Source organism: Balaenoptera musculus, chromosome 13, assembly GCF_009873245.2.
Source record: "Balaenoptera musculus isolate JJ_BM4_2016_0621 chromosome 13, mBalMus1.pri.v3, whole genome shotgun sequence".
Classification (NCBI taxonomy): domain Eukaryota; kingdom Metazoa; phylum Chordata; class Mammalia; order Artiodactyla; family Balaenopteridae; genus Balaenoptera; species Balaenoptera musculus.
The window spans coordinates 39,102,736-39,122,858 of record NC_045797.1 but is presented as its reverse complement, the minus strand read 5'-3'; the positions used below and the strand labels follow the sequence as shown (position 1 = coordinate 39,122,858).

At 42.2% G+C, this 20,123-nt stretch overlaps 1 protein-coding gene across 4 annotated transcripts in view; it reads right to left on the bottom strand.

Moving 5' to 3' along the window:
- Positions 1-2,943: 2,943 nt before the first annotated feature.
- The window catches only part of BCL11A (BAF chromatin remodeling complex subunit BCL11A), a 97,327-nt gene continuing 80,147 nt past the window's right edge, over positions 2,944-20,123 (bottom strand). Inside the window, exons 3-5 of one of the 4 annotated variants that reach the window (XM_036874062.1) lie at positions 18,454-18,555; positions 13,059-13,201; positions 2,944-3,453 (exon numbers count right to left, since the gene is read on the bottom strand). In XM_036874062.1, the coding sequence (XP_036729957.1) occupies positions 3,352-3,453; positions 13,059-13,201; positions 18,454-18,555 (347 nt within the window). In that variant the 3' untranslated portion in view covers positions 2,944-3,351. Of the gene's footprint in view, positions 3,454-11,180; positions 13,202-18,453; positions 18,556-20,123 lie in introns of those variants that run through there. The other 3 variants (XM_036874061.1, XM_036874060.1, XM_036874059.1) reach the window with 3 other exon arrangements.

The following is a 20,123-nucleotide window of genomic DNA, read 5'->3' as shown; positions in this document are numbered from 1 at the left end:
ACTTCCAACTGAATTCCATATCGACTTTACAACCAATATGCATATTCCTCAAATCTCTTCCCTCACGCTACAGCCAAAAAGGAGCCAAAGCTATGTGACATGTAAGAAGAGAAACAGCACCTGCAAAATACTTCCATTCTGATCCTCTCTACCACTCCTTTCTGGGGACCCTGCTTTATAAAATAAGAATTCTTCATAGGAATAAACATTAACACTGAGAAAAAATATGTTAATAGGAATGATCATCTTCAACATTAACTTCACTGTCTAGCCCTCAAAAAAAGAAAATTATGTCAGCACACACAAAACTTGAAAGATATTTCTTACCACTCGATAGGTTTGGCTCTAATACAAATACTCTGGAAAACTCCAAGCAAAAATGCCTAGGAAACATTCTACCGAGGTTTGGGGTGCTCAGTTAGACCTCAGTAAGATCCAAGTTTTCTCTCCTTCCCTAAGATTTTTCTTTACCACCAGTTTTGATACAATCATTTATTTCTCCAGCACCACCAGTATTCAAAAGGCCAGGTGCTGGGTGCTGTAGGAGCTACTGAGTCTCTGCCATCATGGACCCAGACCCAGCTAACAGATCTTTTTGTTTAGTGTGACAATCTGGACAGACCACAAAATTGATGTTCATAGATCAGGCTTGGGAGGGTAAGAACAATGTCCCATATTTGGTCCCTACCCTCCCAAGAACCCGGAACTCTGTCCTCTAATCCGTGCTCGGTGCATGCTGGGCAGCCAATTAATCTCTCTGCAATTTGAAGTTTCACTCTCGGGAGAGGGGACAGTGAGGACCCCAATCAGATTTGTCAGTCCCTTCTGCTGCTTCCACCATTCACGGAGAAACATGACCTTGACATATCACACGGGGAGATGTCTTCCCAAATCATCAATCTTGCGTGGGTTTTCGAAAGTTCTAGCCCTCACATAACACCATCATTTCATAATGAATTTTTATTTTCTTTCAACTAAAAAGGATATGGGGGAAGCTATGTGGGGTTTGGGGGATTTTCGTTTGTTTGTTTTAATGAGGGATCTTTCTTCTCCAAAAGGGGGAAGAAGAAAAAGATATCCTTTACCCACTCCCCCTCTCCTCGCCCCCAACCCTCCCCCTGCCAAGCCCACTTCTAGAGATATCCATTTATTTACAAACTGACTCCAAGAAGAAATAAGAGGTGGAGGTGGAAACACAGACCAGAAATGAAACTGTAGTGAACACCAGGGCTGAAGGTGTCCCAAAATCCAGGATTGTTTGTTCTGTTTCAGTCGGGTCTCCCTTTTGAAGTAGAGTCACTCTCTCTAGGTAATGGCAAGGAGCTTAGCATGTTCAGTGAGGATGCTGTCACAGAATCCCTAATAGTCGTGGGTTTCAGTAACACAGAGGCAGATTATGGGACAGGGAATGTTCCTTTAAGAAATAACACTTGTCTGGAGGTCCCATCTCACCTAGATGAGAGGAACTCTCAAAAACTCATCCAGGCCACCTAGTTAATCAGGGTTATTTATTTGTCATGGAAAAGCCACTAAGGAAAGGAAATGATGGCAAGAAGGGCTGCTTGCTCCAAACTCCCTCTGGCAGTGTGCACAGCTGTTGGTAGGAAGAGACACTTTTGTGTGCCTTACCAGTGGACATCCTTGATCTCTGTGTGTGAGCCATACATGTGTGTGTTTGTGAACATTTATGGCTTGTGTGCTAGCACGGGGAGAGACAATCCCCTTGACCAGTCACAGAGTTCAGTGGAATTAACTGGATGAGACATCAGAACATCTGGCTTCTCTGCTCTCCTTCTCATTGACGTGGTCCTGGGCAAGCCGTTAACTTTGGTGAGCCTCAGTCTCCCCATCCACAAAGTGGAAGTCGTGAGATCTGTCCCAACGAGGATCAGATGAAATAATGCACATGAAAGCACTGTATAACCTATAAGGCAGCACACATCTGTGAGGAGTCATTATTTATGATGAATAAGCGGGAAAGAATCCAGATGCCAATTATTTTTCTGTCTTCTCACTAGGCTAGGTAATCTAGCCAGAGGGTGAGTGGGTAAGATTTTCCCCACTTACGTTCACAGCCAATATGTAAATCTATAATACACAGGTGTCTGAGTTCTATTATTTATAAACCTATTTTAATATGCTATATTGTTTCTAGTTCTCTTCTGGATCTCCAGGCAATAGAAAACACCAAACTTAGAAAAGTTATTTGCAAATTAACTGAGCCAGAAGGAATTTTTATCACTCATTTGTAGACCTAACTTATTTGTGTCACTAATTTCTAAGGAATGGGGCACTATTACGATTACAATAGCGTGTTCTGATGTGGACCTCTTTCCTCCTATCATTTTTTTCCCCTTATAATTCCCCAAATTTCCTGATGTGAGTAATAAAGAAGTTTTATGTTTGTGTGTTTGTCTGCATTAAGATATATTTGCTGAAGTTTTGGGAACCTAAAATTAGAATATTTAATAAACAACTACTGATATTCATCACCTTCTTTGGGATTTACCACTAACCCAATGACATTAGCTTTCTTGAGCTAAATTAAAAGACAAATTCAAATCCTGCATGGTAGCTACCAAAAGCATATATTTGAAAAACAGAATTCAGCATGCCATATTATGCATTATTTAATGGTATGCAAATTATGTCAGTTAGGAAAACCACACTTTAGCGTTAATAAACAGCAACACTACTACTACATTAATTATGATATTGCTATGATTTATTCCCAAGTTTTGCATTTTGATTCTCCTTGAAAATTTATGCCATCTGATAAGCAGTAACCTATTTCCCCTCCTACACCTCCTACCCATTCCTCAAATCTGTTCCTCCTTCCCACCCGATGGGTGTCTGCAAAAACAGGTACAGAAATACAGTCTTAAGCAGCTGCACTGCATTGTCTTATAAGCATTAATAATTAAAGAACAAGCAAACACCACCTAAAGCTCCAACATTTATTGTGTCAATGTTAAGCACACTTTTTAAAAGACAACATAGAATGTATAGAAACAAGGGGTCTGGGGGACTCATGCTCATTTCCACAATACGGGGAATTAGGTTGGCTGGTCTCAGAAGGGCCAGGACGGCACTCAGGACAGCGATGGTCCATGGGCCCTCAATATGGGACTGATTCACTGTTCCAATGTGGGTCTGTTTTTTTGTTTTTACTTTTTATTAAAAAATATAAATAAAATGGCACTGCAGGCCCGGGCAGGAAGGACACTGCAGGACTCTGTCTTCGCACAACGGCTTCTTGGAGGCTACTGTCAGAAAACATCACAAACTAGCAGGATGACAGACCACGCAGATGTCGGCTGGGCGGCACGCGTCCACCCCGCCCCTGGGGGTTCAAATTTTCTCAGAACTTAAGGGCTCTCGAGCTTCCATCCGAAAACTGCCACACATCTTGAGCTCTCTGGGTACTACGCCGAACGGGGGTGTGTGAAGAACCTAGAAAGAGGTTGGAGACAGAGGAGGGGGAAAAAAAAAGTACAGGTGTGACTTGGCCCAGTCATTTTCTGTTCTCTAACTAGCTTTTTAAAATTATAACTTAAATCAAGCACAGGTTGAGCCACCGGCATCTTAAACATGATTTCAAACTCAATCTCCCCCACCTCCCCCAAATCTCTGACCTCTGAGTGCCTTCCCCATGCCTCCCTCCCCGCCTTCCCCCAAAGGACCCAGACCCCCTCCCCGATCATAGGACAGTCCTAATAAGCTGGGGACACACCTGGAAGGAAACACTTTCCCTTATGACTGAGAAAACTGAGTAGGAAACAGTCCTTTGGTTGAGGAGAACAGGGGAAGGAGGAGGGAGGGGGACATTTCCTTAAAATAATAATAAAATTATAAAGAAACAAAAAAATCAAAATTGATGTAAAAGCAGCACAACGAAAACATGAAATGTCATCAAGTTCAACGTCAAAGCAGCCAACGATTTACAAGAGGCGAACAAATCTCTGAAGAGGAAACCAGAACTCAAAATAGTTGCTCCCAAATGGCACCAAAAACTGCCTGTAGTTTCTTTCAAACATGCAGTTTTCTTTTCTTTTTTTTCTTTTTTGTAAGGGGACAAGGCAGTGGTGAAGGGAAGAAGGGAGTGGTTATTTTCCTCCAGGGTTCCTCCCTTGCTTTGTACATTGACTCGAAGCAGCAGAACTGGGAGTCCGGATGTGCCGAGGAAGAGGGCTACGACTGTGGCATTCCAGGCCTCGTTGCCATGGCGACCCGAAGCAGGGGCCTGGGGCCTCCTCTCCCCTGACTTGGCGCCGCAGGAGGCCCAGGGTCTGGAGCTCAGCTGCTTTCTCGAATCCCCCCCCTGAGCAGTGGAGACCTGGGCTGAGGGGCCTGCTGTGTCCAGGTGGGCTCCTGGGAATTCCATTCCCAGCCCAACCCTAAGTCACTGTCGTTGAGGCCCCTTTCGCTGATACCCCCATCAAACCCCTTTGTCAGACCTGCTACCAATATTTAAAATCCTAACAGACAAAGTATAGCTAGCATGGGCATGTACCACATCCACTGTTATTTAAAAGCACAGCCCCCCTATGGGTTTGGGGGTCCTGCTTTAAAGGATAGACTTTGGGGAAATGGCTTAATTTGCCTTTTCTGCCATCATAAAGACCTGATAAATGCTCCCTTTATCACTTTACAGAAAGGGAAAACAGTATTTGGATCAACCATTGAGTTGCCTTCAGCCAAGTTTAGGTTGTTGAGTACAATGGACCCACGTGAACTGTATTGGTCTCCTTTCCCATGTGAAAGGGAGGAATTGATCGCATCCCATGATCATGAATGACACTGGGAAATAGAGAGAGAGAGAGAAATAGGCCCATCCCCTTAAAGGCTGATTCACTGGCCATGTGTTTTACTAAATGAAACAGCGGGCTAATGGGATAACAAGATGACAGCAAGCAAAAGAACAGACCCACCAACCCACGTCTACAATTTGTAGCTAAAGCAACCTTGGAATAAATGTACATAATCCCAGCTCCATCTATGTGTTCTGATGTCCATGTCTCTAAAAACGGGTTCATTTATTCTTAATTGGGAAAGCTGCAGGGCCTTAGGAGACACTTAGGAAAATTTGCTAAGTGGCTAATGCCTTTTAAAAGTTAACAGTCTTTTAAAAAACATTTTTCCAAGCAGGTTTAAAGAACACTGCTAATCCTATCCTCATACCAGCAAAAGTCCCACAATTTTTTTTTTTTTTAAATGGGAAGTAGTCTGAAAAAAAGAGCATAGGATGTGTACATTCTTGAACACACCAGGCCCAGGGACAATGGAGTAACAGAATCATAATGAAGAACACACGACTACAACACAGTCATAAGAAATCATGTTTGTGTGTATGGAGCAGGGGAGGGGTTTAAAAAACGAAAACACTGTTATTTCCTCCCTCACTCTCTGAGAGTAAAGTGTTTGAAGCAGGACAGAATGGGGCCTGAGGCTTCTCAACTCCTTTCCAGGAAGGCCTGAAATATCCCAGTACCTTTTAACAAACTTTTAGTGTCTGTGAATAAACCAGCTCATTTCCTTATTTCTCCAAATGAAATGATATCTAGCCCCCACCGCCACTTCCTTTCAAGTCCTCACTTCAAGCATTATGAATATATACAGTATGAACTTATTGCATATACACAAATGGTATTTAAATAAACAGTTCTATCACAGAATGCCCTGGGAAAAACTCAGCTACTTCACACTTCCTGCCATTGCTGGTACAAATGAAGACCCAAGCGTTCACCTCACTTTTTAGCAACCTTTAAAATATGTTCGTCTCACTCTTTTTGTAGGTCCTAAGCAGAGAGGGGAGAGTTACTGGTTTCAGGATGAAGGTAGTACATGTACTGGAGAGTGTCTGGGTTAAAATCTGTGAGAAATAGTATTTACTGTATTCCTGTTTATTAAATTGTTCTCAAAATGAAGATAAAAAGGAACATTTTAAGCTTTAGGAGTTCAAGTATGTAGAGAACATTGCATTCAACACGTCAGGGGTGTCACATAAACTTAAGTTGAGAATTTTGAAATGTGTTCATGTCCTTAGTAGTTCCTCGTTTTAAAGCTTTATCATGAATTCATCCTACTGCTGGAAATGTTTTTTGTTATTTTATATTAAGGTTTTTAAGTTTAGGGTTCCAGATACAAGATGTCATTTATAAGTTATATTCTTGTTGCCTAGGTTTTCAGGCTTCTATTGTTCACGCAGCTTCAGAAATAATATTTTATAAGAGGACTTCAATAAGTCAGGAGACTGAGAACCCTGAAGAACCTGTCTCCCAATAAATTTATTTAACTTTGGGACCATGTAAATCAAACATAATCTGTGATTTATCACCAGATGTTTGCACCCTCCCCATTCCCCATTTAAGAAATTTGAGCATACAAGCACACAGTATCCACCATTAATTCTGTCTGTCAGGATGCAAAACCTAATTACACTAAGAGCATCATATACTGAGAAATTTAAATGAATACTGTACATAAAACCTGCACAGCTGTACTCATAGCTCCTAATAAAAGAGTAATAGGAACACACAGCGGTTTTATGGACATTTAATATGGTGGAGCAGAAGTCACCATGTCTGAAACTGGCAGGGCACTTGAAGAATATTTCTATCTGTCTTGAACAGCATTCTGGATTCACTTGTGAAGTTAAACTCATCTAAAACACATACATCACCCCTCACTTCACTGCCAGTTATCAAGTTCTGCAAGTACCCCCTCATTCCATCCCAGCTCCTGTACCATTAATGCTCTCCCAGATCATCTCTTACCGGATTCCTCTCTGCCTCCACTCTCTGCTTCCCACTCAAACAGACTTTAAAAAAATACACTTTCTCTATATTTTAGAAAGATAAAACAATTCTTGCCTCAGATAAAAGGCATTCTGTGAAAAGGCCACCTCACAAGGCACCAGGGCATAAGAACTGAGCAACAGAAATGCTACCACAAGACAACAGAACGGTTTTTGTTTTGGTTTTTACAAAAAGAAGAACAAGGTCGTATCCATTCATCTACACTGGGAACAGGGAGACAGTGTCACAGAGGTATGTGTTTTAATAAAGCAAATAGATGCTGCAACATGCAGTATTTGTAAAACTGACAACACAGATTTCTAAGGAGGGGTTTTTAAAACAGACCTAACTTGCTTTTCAAAGACGTTGCTTCATTTTATAAATCTGTTGGTAGGCCAAAAGATAATTGAAGGGTATTCCCACCCTCATTTGCTATCAACCAGGAAGACCCTATAAAAACAGCTACAACATCTGTCCCAACTAGGGTCCCTAGGATCTCAGAATCACAAAGCAAACCACCATATATCTCAGGAAATTAGTGGCTGATTCCACAGATTTGGCCAAAGCTGGCTAAACTCCTAGTTACTGCTTCCTTTCTTTATTTCTTTTCCCCCCCTCTCTCTTTTACCTGATGCTTTCGTTTCTGGATTTTTAGGTTTGAGGGGTGGGATTATTTTTGGTATGAGGAAAGACTCTTATGTGGAAACAAAAGAGCTGATTAAAAAAAAAAACACAACCTTTTTACATTATGTTCTAAGATAGGGCATGATGGGAGAATAGAAAAGAACTTTTAGACAACAAGAACACAAAAAAATCCAAAGGGAATAAAGGTTTAAGATGCTATTATCAGTAAGTTTTTCATTTATATCTGAATGGATTACTGCTAAGAGATGGAGGGGAAGTTTTTAACATCAGACTGAAAACACTTTCCATTTCTCGAAAATTATTCTAGAATTATAAAGTCTAAACTATTTCCATGGCTTGAGATATGTCTATTTTAATATAGTAAGTATTTTATGTTCCTTTAGGGTATAATACACGCATCAAAATGCCCATAGAAATAATCTTGAAAAAGACTGACTGGCCTTCTCTCAAAACCTGTTATTTTCTTGAAAGTAATTTACAGAGTGTGTCAAATGAGGACACAAGAAGCTTACATTGTGTACTTTAATTTTTTTATTTTTTTCAATAAAGGGACAAAATGGGTGTATGAACAGGTTAATGCAGACAACTGCCAAAAAAACACAGACAGTGGTTTTTCCAATAGAACTTAACAAAGACCAGAAACAAATACAATAAAAAGCCAGGTTGTAATGACCTTTGGTCATCCAAATAAAAAAAAAAATAAAAACAAAGAAAAATAAAAGATCAAATTAAGTGCCTCTGTTTTGAACAGGGCACATAAGCAATAATAAATAGTGACTCCCATAGTAAAAGATAAAATTTCAAGTTACGACAAACAGCTTTCATTACAGGAATAGAAAAGGCCAATAACAAAATATTCTGCATTGCCATTTACAAAAAAGTATTGACTAAAGCGGGCTTTCTCTTTAATATGCTTTGCATATGAAATTCTTTCCAATCTAAATATAAAGCACCATTTAGTTTTTGGCAATGAAAAAAACTGCAAAACATTGGTTTTTTTTTTTTTTTCCTTTTTTTTTTCTTTCTTTCTTTTACTGCATATGAAGGTAAGATGCTGGAATGTAGGGTGATAGAAGGAAAGGGACAAAAAGCACACTACATAACAAACCAACGTTATTAGCTTGCAGTACTGCATACAGCATGGCAGCAGGAAAAAGGAACAAAAAAGGATATGTACAACCCCTATGACAGCCATCCGTGTGACATTCTAGCAGGCTCCCCCAAACCGCCATTATATGGCTTCTCATCTGTACAATGTCACACTTTTTTGTTTCTCTTTTTTTTTTTGAAGCATACAAATAATTTGCACTATATTATCCTGCCAAATTAAAAAAATATACTGTGGCAGCCTGTCTTTTTTTTTTCCACTACCAAAAAAGGTACATTGATACCTTTTAAGAGAACAAGCAACAGTTAAAAATACAAGCTTCAATATAAATACTATAGTGCCTAACACTAGATGAACATTTAATTCAAATACCATTCTAGAAATACAGAAAAAAGACCATAAATGTGTTTTAGCATAGGAATCAACATGAGTGTGCATTTTCCTATATTTAAGTACTATATAATCTTAAACCTTTCCCCAATGTATGGTTTTTTTTTTTACAACCTGAAGAGCGGTGTGTATCCAAGGCATAGAATTTCCACTACCATTTTTAAATGGATAACAAGTCTTGTAACACCACCAAGACAATGGAACCCTAAAATGCAGTTCCCCCCTAAACATAATGAAGTGTTTTTTTAAAAAATTCTTTTTTTCTTAACATTTATATTTAAAAAAGTTTTGTACAAAAAAATCCTTGCACTGTAGAAGCGAAAGCAATCATTCATTTCTATGTTAAGTGTATTCTGTTTTCCATTCACAGCGCTTGCAATGTTGAGTCCGAGTAAGTAAGCTCATTAGTCAAGTAAATGGCGGGCAAAGTTTTTTTTAGTTTTTTTTTTAAAATGCTCATCAATGAGATTGTGTTCAAATTATTTTTTTTCAGCATTCTTGCAACTTTTCCCTTAAGTATAGACCTGTAAACTGGGAAAATTGTACAGTGCACTTAATTGTCCTATCTGAGCAGGTTTATTTTATACTCAACCTCTGTATCTCTGATTAGAGAAAAGATACAGATATTACAGGCAGAGTCAAGTGCTATTTGAACACCAACTGGGGCAGATGCTAGCTTAATAAAAAAGAAAAAATTAAAAAAATAAAATAAAAACAATGAATCCTCTTTCATGTTAACACAAATAGCACACAGTGTATGGAAAAGAAATGAAGTACAAATTTTAGGGAGCACAGACATATATACTGCTACTCTTAAAATTCTTTCTCTTCTTTTTTAAGAATGTCACATTTAAACGCAAGTCTTAAGAATTCATAGTTAATCATCATTGTATCAATATTAGCTTATACACCTGTTCTAGTTTAAAATGGCAAATAGTACCACATTGTGCTAATAAATCACATATTTTTTTCCTCTGTTACCCTCTGTCAAACCTTATTGTCAGTCTCTTCTTTTTAACATGCTATTCAAGGTCTTAAAGTTTATCGTTTGATTGTCCATTTGACAACCAAGTAGATCTGGATCTATTTCTTCTGGTGCCAGAATTTTTTTTCAAAAGACATTATTTAAAACAAGTTATCTTCATAAAATGAATTCCTTACTAATGTATTTAATCGTGTTCCAGAGCTTTTGCACGTTGCACATTCAATTTAATCATCATTTAAAAAAAATAAAACTTTGGGCAAAAGAGCCCATTTCTTTTAAGCTCTCACCAGGAGCAAAATAGCTTTTATACTGGTATAATCAGTTTTGCTTACAAGATTAAACGAAAGGGAAAATGATGATTAACTAGGACATAATGGGTCATATTTTTAGGTAGCCATTGTTGTGAGAAATACAATATAGAATTATACTCTAGGTCCTAAGGTTTATTACCTCACCCAATGCTGAATTAAGCTACAAGTTTTATAACAAGTAGAAAGAACCATCAATGTGGTTTTAATAGATCCAAGGCACTCATATTTTAAAACCAAATGATAGAATAAACTTGTTTTATTTTTCTGTTAATTTGTCAATTCAAGGCCTTTCCTTCATCTCCAATTGATATATTTAACCCTTTAGAGACAGACATTTAGCTTGTAGAGATTTGCTTTCAGTGCCATCTATTCTGTCTATAGAGGGTTAATCCAAAGACTGTTTTCCCTCCTCACGTTATAAAAGAAAACTGTACATGATATGTATTACAGAATGTATGCAGCATGGTCTTTTTCTCTCTCTCTCTCTTTTTCTCTCAGAACGGAACTGGAAACAGCAACATGTTTTCTCAGCAACGAATCGGGGACAATTTAAAATAGCCATAACATACCATACATGCTGTCTAAGTTTAAAAAAAAAAACAAAAAACATACACAACATGTAAATTATTGCACAAGAGAAAGGCTCAAAGTTTGCGTAAAATGCAATAGTATTGCCCCATACAGATCATGCATTCAAACGGTGAGAACATAAAGGAAAAAAAGAAAAAGAAAAAGAAAAAAAACAAAACAAAACAGGTGTGCTGGTGACAAGCACTCTCATATTCTTAGCTTCCGTTACTTCTGTTTGTTTGTTTGTATGTTTAAATCACATGGGACTAGAAAAAAATCCTACAGGGTGTGGGGCTGGAGGGCGATGGGGAAAGGGGAGGGTGATGAAAAAAGGATGTGGCAGGTGGGAGTGAGGGAGGGGTATTAATATACCTCTATTCAGTTTTTATATCATTATTCAACACTCGATCACTGTGCCATTTTTTCATGTGTTTCTCCAGGGTACTGTACACGCTAAAAGGCATCTTACAAATTTCACATTTGTAAACGTCCTTCCCCACCTGGCCATGCGTTTTCATGTGCCTGGTGAGCTTGCTACTCTGGGCACAGGCATAGTTGCACAGCTCGCATTTATAAGGCCTTTCGCCCGTGTGGCTTCTCCTGTGGACAGTGAGATTGCTACAGTTCTTGAAGACTTTCCCACAGTACTCACAAGTGTCGCTGCGTCTGCCCTCTTTTGAGCTGGGCCTGCCCGGGCCCGGACCACTAATATGGGGCGTGCTCCCTCCACTTCCCGTGCCGCTGCGCCCCGAGATCCCTCCGTCCAGCTCCCCGGGCGGCGTGGAGAAGCGCAAGCTTCCGTTCTCCGAGGAGTGCTCCGACGAGGAGGCGAAAGGCGATTGTCTGGAGTCTCCGAAGCTAAGGAAGGGATCTTTGAGCTGCCTGGAGGCCGCGTAGCCGGCGAGCCACTGCGAGTACACATTCTCCGTGTTGGGCATCGCGGCCGGGGGCAGGTCGAACTCCTTCTCGAGCTTGATGCGCTTGGAGAAGGGGCTCAGCGAGCTGGGGCTGCCCAGCAGCAGCTTTTTGGACAGGCCCCCCGAGGCCGACTCGCCCGGGGAGCAGCCGCGGCCGTTAACAGTGCCATCGTCTATGCGGTCCGACTCGCCGGCCACCGAGTCTTCGTCGCATGTGTCCCTGTGGCCCTCGGCCTCGGCCAGGTGGCCGCGCTTATGCTTCTCGCCCAGGACCTGGTGGAAGGCCTCGCTGAAGTGCTGCATGGAGCTGAGCACCATGCCCTGCATGACGTCGGGCAGGGCACGGCCCTCGTCGCCCACGCCCACCACCGCGCCCCGCGAGCTGTTCTCGTGGTGGCGCGCCGCCTCCAGGCTCAGCCCGAAGCCGTAGTCCACCCTCTCGCTCTCCGTCAGCTCCTCCTCCTCCTCTTCCTCCTCTTCTTCCTCTTCCTCGTCGTCCTCCTCTTCCTCCTCGTCCCCATTCTCCGGGATCAAGTTGGGGTCGTTCTCGCTCTTGAACTTGGCCACCACGGACTTGAGCGCGCTGCTGGCGCTGCCCACCAGGTCGCTGGTGCCGGGTTCCGGGGAGCTGGCGGTGGAGAGGCCGTCGTCGGACTTGACCGTCATGGGGGACGACTTGTGCATGTGCGTCTTCATGTGGCGCTTCAGCTTGCTGGCCTGTGTGCACGCGTGGTCGCACAGGTTGCACTTGTAGGGCTTCTCGCCCGTGTGGCTACGCCGATGCACCACCAGGTTGCTCTGAAATTTGAACGTCTTGCCGCAGAACTCACATGACTTGGACTTGACCGGGGGCTGGGAGGGAGGAGGGGCGGATTGCAGAGGAGGGAGTGGGGGCGTCGCCAGGAAGGGCGGCTTGCTACCTGGCTGGAATGGTTGCAGTAACCTTTGCATAGGGCTGGGCCGGCCTGGGGACAGCGGTGGGCTAGACGTGTTCCCTGCCAGCTCTCTAAGTCTCCTAGAGAAATCCATGGCGGGAGGCTCCATAGCCATTGGATTCAACCGCAGCACCCTGTCAAAGGCACTCGGGTGATGGGTGGCCAGGGCCATCTCTTCCGCCCCCAGGCGCTCTATGCGGTGGGGGTCCAAGTGATGTCTCGGTGGTGGACTAAACAGGGGGGGAGTGGGTGGAAAGCGCCCTTCTGCCAGGCCGGAAGCCTCTCTGGATACTGATCCTGGTATTCTTAGCAGGTTAAAGGGGTTATTGTCTGCAATATGAATCCCATGGAGAGGTGGCTGGGAAGGACATTCTGCACCTAGTCCTGAAGGGATACCAACCCGCGGGGTCAGGGGACTTCCGTGTTCGCTTTCTAAGTAGATTCTTAATCCATGAGTGTTCTGTGCGTGTTGCAAGAGAAACCATGCACTGGTGAATGGCTGTTTGCAAGTTGTACATGTGTAGCTGCTGGGCTCATCTTTACCTGCAAAATAATACAACACCAACATCAATGTTTAATCACCAAGGAGGGCATCAGCAATTGCTTATTTATGTTCCACCTCCAGCCTTCCCTGCCCCCAGCCCTCAACCCCACGGCCTAAGCCCTCACTGACCTTATCCCCTGTGCCTAGATGGTGCTGGCACATCTGGAGGTTGATGCCCAATAAATATTTGTCAAATCAGTCTTCCTGCCATTTGACTCAGTTCTAAGAATTTTAAATCCAGTCTTCAAAGCAGAAAGATCTAGACCGATTCAAGCTTGAGGATGAGGATCCCTACATTCTAGAGAAATTCAGCAAATGTCTTTTGAACTTTCCAGTCTTTCACCAGCTGTGTTTTGAGTCAAGCCATTTCATCTCTGTGCCTCTGTTTTCCTCGCCCGTTAAGTGAGAGATTTGGACAGCCTGGCCTAAGGGAAACTCCTGCTTCCTAAATCCCCCTGGGTGGCAGGTGAACTTTCTAAATAGGCAATCATTTCATGGAGATATGAAAAAAGAGAAGGTCAACTCATTACAATTCTCTATGGCCCTAGAAATGCTTTTAATCTTAGCCTGAAACACACTAATTGTTGATATTGTTAAAAATGAGAAGGTACTCACGAAATAATTACGTGGAAGAGAGACTACCAACATCCTCACAATCCCAGCCTGTGTGAGGGTCAGTTAGTCCCAATTCTGGTTCCACAACACCCCACGGGGATTCCCATTTTTATCTCAAGGGCTGTTACAAAAAAATCTCAATAGAGAAATTTAATTCAGACTTAACCAACAGGCTGTATCAAATCTTTAGGAGTTGTCGCCCCAGTCGAACAAATGCGAGTCTAGAGAAGTTAGGTGGAGTGTCTAGTGCCAACTTAAGCAGACACAGCATCCTAGTTTAAGAACAGTTAAAGCAGCCAGCACCATGAAGGGCAGCAGGCTGAGAAATGCTACACTAGCCCCCTCCTCATTATTTTGAGAGGCTAACAACGTGAACCAAATTATACAACATCCTGCGCCCTCAGCTGAGCCTCAGCTCCAGTTGAGAAAGAAACAGAAAGATACAGTTCAGCTAGTCAACTCTTTGGCCAGTAGCCAAGCCGTCTGGAGAGGGGCCCTGCTTAAGTCACATTATTTCTCTCTCGCTGAAAAGAACCCGAGAGTGGGAAATGCCGCTGTGGCAAAGAGGGGCCAGCTTGACTTCCCAATCATTCCTTTTCGGTGATAGCTAAACTAAAAAACACATATAACAAGGGAGTAACTAACAGTTTACCAGTCAACTCAGCATTAAAAAGGGCTCAGATGCTGGTGGCCAAAGGACTAGGATGAGAAAAATCAGTAACTTCCCAGGAATTCCAGAAAAAGACACTGTATAAAACACAAATGAGAAATACACTTTAGCCCCCTTTTTAAGAGGAGTTCCTTAAGGCCACAGATAGTATTTGTCAGTGACTTTTGAGAAAGGAAAAAATTCACCATGGAGTTAAAGAGTGGGAATGAGGAATTAATCAATTATGATTCCTCCATTTAGCAAGTCAGAAAAGCTGGCAGCGTCTTCTCAGGAGCCCCAAACACTCATATTCCAAAACAACCCAGCCTCACTCAAGCACTTGTCGGAATAATGGACTCCCTGCCCTGACCTTGTAATTTACTTTACAATGCATTTATAATCTCACTCAATATATCCCACTCCTGGGTAAATCTCTTTAACAAGATTAGATGATAAGATACCAAAATTAGGTTTCAAACATTTGCTAATGTGGAGGGGGGAAAAAAAGGCAGAAAGATTTTGAAAGAAAACGCTGACATTAGTATCACATTATCTGCCTATTTTTGTTTGCCTCCTCTCTTCAAAGGGAAATAAAAAGCATCATTGAGAGTATTTTCATAAATTTTTTGTTGTTGTTGAACAATGACTTGGGTCCTAAATAGGCAGGAAAAAAACTATCTGGTTCCAACTACCGTGGACCCTCTGTGGCTTTCTCCTTTGCCTCTCTAGGACTCTGTGTTATTATCATACATTTAGCCTGACAATCTGAATTGGGTAAGTAAAAAGGAGATTTGTCAGCTGAAGCAAGTCGTTAACACTTTCATCACTACAAATGCCTTTAAATCATATTTTACCTTATAATATTCTATTGAAACCCAGGACTGGACCCATAATTAGCGACGCTGGTTTTGCATGCACCATGAATGCAGCCATTGATAAACGCCGAAATCTATATAGCACTACATCAAGGATCTCATCTGGATCCTTTTAAAAAGGCTTAAATGAGAAAAGTCCATTTTATTTTTCTGCACTGAGCTTCCTAAAATTTTGTTTTCAAAGCCAGTTACGTGATCATGCTACAATATGTTAACACTGTGCTGTTACCCTCCCCTCTCTCTCATACATCAGGTCAGAGAAAATGGCATTTTATCTTGTAATGAGCATACAACATACAGTTTTCACTACCGCATTTTAGTATTCCCATCAACTAGATATTCTAGATCATGAGGGCAGCTAGTGTAATCATAATGTCAATGAGAAGGGCTGTTACGATTGAGACTAAAGATTACATGGAAAGAGCTGCTTTGAAACTGGTAATTATTACCAGTCCACTAATAGCAAATGATGCATTACAGTTTCACCATATAATCTGTATTTCACTCAGCTCATGCCAGCGCACCATATTATATTACAGTGCTCACAGATTCTAAATTCCTAAACTGCAGTCATCAATAAATGTGTTACTTGCCGTAATTTGTGAAATTACTTTGTTCGTAACATCTTTGATGGTTTAGAAAGACCAGAATTGATTTCCTGTGTGGCAAAATTAGGGCTACATTGATTTATTGACGTGTAAAATATAATAATATTCTTCATTTACTCTGATGAAAATCAACTTCTCAATTTGAGAGCCTCATTGGGCATTCACTGGGATTGTTTTGATTTAGAGCAATAAATGGAGACCTGGCCCCGAGCATGGGAACTTGAGGCATCAAAACGGTTAAAATCAGCTATTAGCTCACCTACAGCTTTTACTTTATTTCATTTTATTGTATGGAGAGGAATAACCCCATTCCTAGTTTGTCACCAAGGCTCAAGAGTCATGATTTAGAAGAGTGATGTCTTATGAGGGACCCCTGGCTCTACTATTTACTAGCTGGTAGCTCTGGGACAGTCATTTAATTTCTCCAAGTCTTAGGTTTCCTATCTGGAAAATGAGCGTAAAAAACAGTACCTTAAAGAATTGTGAGGCTCAAATGACAAACGTATATAAAAGCTCTCTGTAATCTACCAGGTCTAACACGAATGTGAGTTTTCATTATTACCAGGTTTGATTAGTTACCACGAATGATGACTAACCACACGTTACACACCCACAAGGGCTTCTGGAGGAAAGACTGAAATCCAGAATCCGGGCTTTCCCAGGCCTAGGGGAGGCCCTGGTTAGAAGAAAGCAAGAGGGGGTGATTTTAAGGCCCTTGCCCATGGTCCACCCAGCAGGGAGGCCACAAGGTCAGTGCTAAATGCTCTGAAAGCCAAGGACAGCTGGTTAAGGCAGCTGAGTGGGGTGCGGGTCAGTTTTGCTTCAGAACTTTCTGGATCCCTACAACCCATTTCCACATACCTTGTTCTGGTCACTCCTAAACTGGTCCTGCCGGCATGGGCACCAGCAAACTAGGCTCCCTCCCATTGCCGGAAGCAGGGAGAAGACAGGGACTCCTTATCAGGCCACTGGTTTCCCACCCCGTAGATCAAACTCCCTGCCCTCAGGAGGATCCAGCGCAAGAGAGAGAACTCACTCCCTTCCTACCCCTTCCCTCCAAGGGTGGCTCTGTTCCCACAGCCAAGTAAGGGCCCCAGGCACCCCCAGTAAAACGAGGCGAGTTCTCCCCACCCAGTCAGCATGTAGGGACTTGAAACCATGAGTCCAAACCCCTAAACTCTGTACAATCGGTGACCTAACCCAGGCTTCTGCCCAGCTAGGCTTGTGGGTGCGGGGGGCAGTGGTGGCGGGGAGGTGCCTTTAACCCCTGCACCACCCAGCCCTCAGGACCTGAGGGCTTGTGAAATTCATACAATAACTCTTTGTTACCTAGGATTACCTAGGAGTTAATTAAAATAAACAACTAGCTTGGAGTCTGATCTCAGGGTGCAGGCCCTGCCCTGCAGACACCATTCACAAGAAGGTTGGGTCTAGTTGACCTCCCATCTGAAAACCAGTCACCTTTAAGGCCCCAACTCCTGCATCTTGCTCTCTGTTATTCCCTCTCCACGACACATCATTCCCTTTCTTTTTTTCTTTCCACAAAAGGTTATTTTTTTCATTTACTTTAAAAATAAAAATATTTTCCTTAAATACAAATTAGATGCCACACTTCTTTTCTTCTTGAACCTGCTTTTTTGTGTTTGGGGTGGAATCAATCCCCCGGCCCCCTCCCCCTCCCCCCCATCTGACTTTTTAGCCATGCATGACTCATACCATTTATTCCTACAGAGAGAAGCAAACTGTATTACCTTCTAAAACAACATCTTTCAAAAACATTTTTTTCCCAAAAACATTTTTATAAACATACAAATCTAAATTTCATAAGAAGGTCCCCACTATAAAAGTTGGCTTAAACAAGTAACTGGATGGTGGTAGTCGTAGTGATGGCAGGGGTGGGGGGATGGTATCTTTGAATTTTAGCAACAATGCTATGCATTTTTCTCTAAATCTAGGAGAAAAACAAATAGGAATTATATATGTATGCACATATATAATGTACGATGCATATATAAAATATACCATGTTTAAATACACACGTAAATGCATATATAACATGCATGAAGATAACTCTAGAGTAACTGTGAACTGACTCCTTTCAGTTCTGGCCTCTGCTAAAGACATATGCCATGGAGTAAATTCGAAGTCCTAAATGAGGCCATGGGAGTGAACGTCCAGCAATACAATGGGCCCTGAACACGCAGACGTATGCAGTCACCAGCCATGGAGCCACACAAGACCCTGGGGAGAAGACCCGCAGGGATGAGCTGCTTTCAGCCCCATGCCTTCAGTAAGGAGACAGAGAAAAAGGGGAGGGAAAAAAGCCACTTGGGGCTGAATGGATTGGGGGAGCTGGGTGCCAAGTGAGTAATGGAATATACATATGCAGATGCCAACGTATTTTGGAAATAACTCCTTTCAGTACTTAAAAAGTAAGGGTAATTTCCAGAAACTCTCATCTCTACACACATGGACGTTTGTAGAAGAAATAATGCTCAACTTACAAATACCCTGCGGGGCATATTCTGCACTCATCCCGGGCGTGGGGATTAGAGCTCCGTGTGTAGAACGAGGGGAGGAGAGGCCCCTCCAGTGCAGAAGTTTATCTGTGAAAGAAACCCAAAATCAAGCACTAAAGCTATAAACAATGTGCATCTTAAACCACAGGATATCACATTTCAATTCCATTAAAATAGATTAACATCATTACAACAGCCTTGCAGATAGTTAACAGGCCCAAGGCCTGTATCAAAAGAACAGTGGTGAGTTCTTTCCCACAGTTCTGTTTTGTTTTTAATTTTGGTCTTTTTTGACAAAAGGGAAGGGAGTTTGTTTTAGGTATGGGGCAGCAGGGGGGGGTGTTCTTTGGTTCATTTGTTTGTTTGTTATTGTCTGATTATTGTCTTATAATAAGAGATGTGTAAATAGCAAGGGGAAAATTGGTAATATGATTGGCAGCCTGGTAAAATGGGGGGATTTATCTGCAAGGCTGGTTTACATGCATACATTTACTTTACTTAAACACAAGCTCAAGCAAAAAACAATATGGTAACAGGAAATGAGTAGATTTGTGAATCTTTTCTTCTAGAACAGAGTCCCACTCTGCCTTTCCTGTCCCACTCTTCCCATTCTGTTTTTATGACAGCACCTTCAATGATAGGGAAACCTTGGGCATCTCAGGACTTGGAATTCTATCCATGGAGTACCCCATGTAGACATGGCTGCTTACAGCACAAAGCAGTGGGCAATAAAGATTAGACTTCTGGGGTTGAGATAACTTTGGCCAAGTCCTCACATTAAGGGTAAGGAATCCTACCGTTCAATGACAAGGAGCGAAGCAGCATTCCAAAAATAGCAGCACCCTGAAAAAAGTGGCCCACCTTCTCTATTCTACTGCACTGGGTTGCACTCTGGTGAGGAAAAATGACTTCTCACGCTGATAAACATAAATCTAGCCGTAAATCAAGCAGTTCTAGCAGTGAGATTTTTGTGAGAAAGGAAATATTTGGTTTGTGCAACCTGGGGATTGTATGGTTTATGTGGTGAGTTCCTAGCTTTTCCAAGTCCACCTTGAGCTAACCAAGCATGGAGAGGTCAACCCTGAGAAAGACTGGAGGAGAGATGGAGCAGGGACACTCCATGTGTCCTAGAGGCTTGGAGTTTGTGATGATTGGGGGAGGCGGGAGAGAAGAAAAACAGACTTTGATGGTGAGTAAACAGAGTATGTTTTCCATTAGCTTAATATTAAGAGCACTTAGAAGAGTTGTTGTTATACTCTAGGATAGCAGGTCTCAAGTGTAAAATACATCCTGTTCTCCTATAGATCACGCTGCCAAGAACTGCCAGGACAGTCAGCACAAGGTTTCCTTTCATGAGGAGCCTGGTGGGTGACAATGGCGTGTTGCTCGTGGAAGCCCTTACACAGAGGCATAAATCTGTTGTTACTGGGCCTACCCAGGGAGGCTCTGCCTAGCCCGAGACCATCGACAGAGGCATGTCCTCCTCCCCGACCCCAAACAAAACAAACACCACAAAATGAACCAGCAAAGGCAGGAAGACTGGACTTAAAAAGCAAGCATGTCTTCATCTAACTGCTTATGTTCTATGAATTGAGAGGCAAGGGTAAAATTAACTACAGATTTAGTCATAGTGTTTTTCAACGAGAAATCTGAGA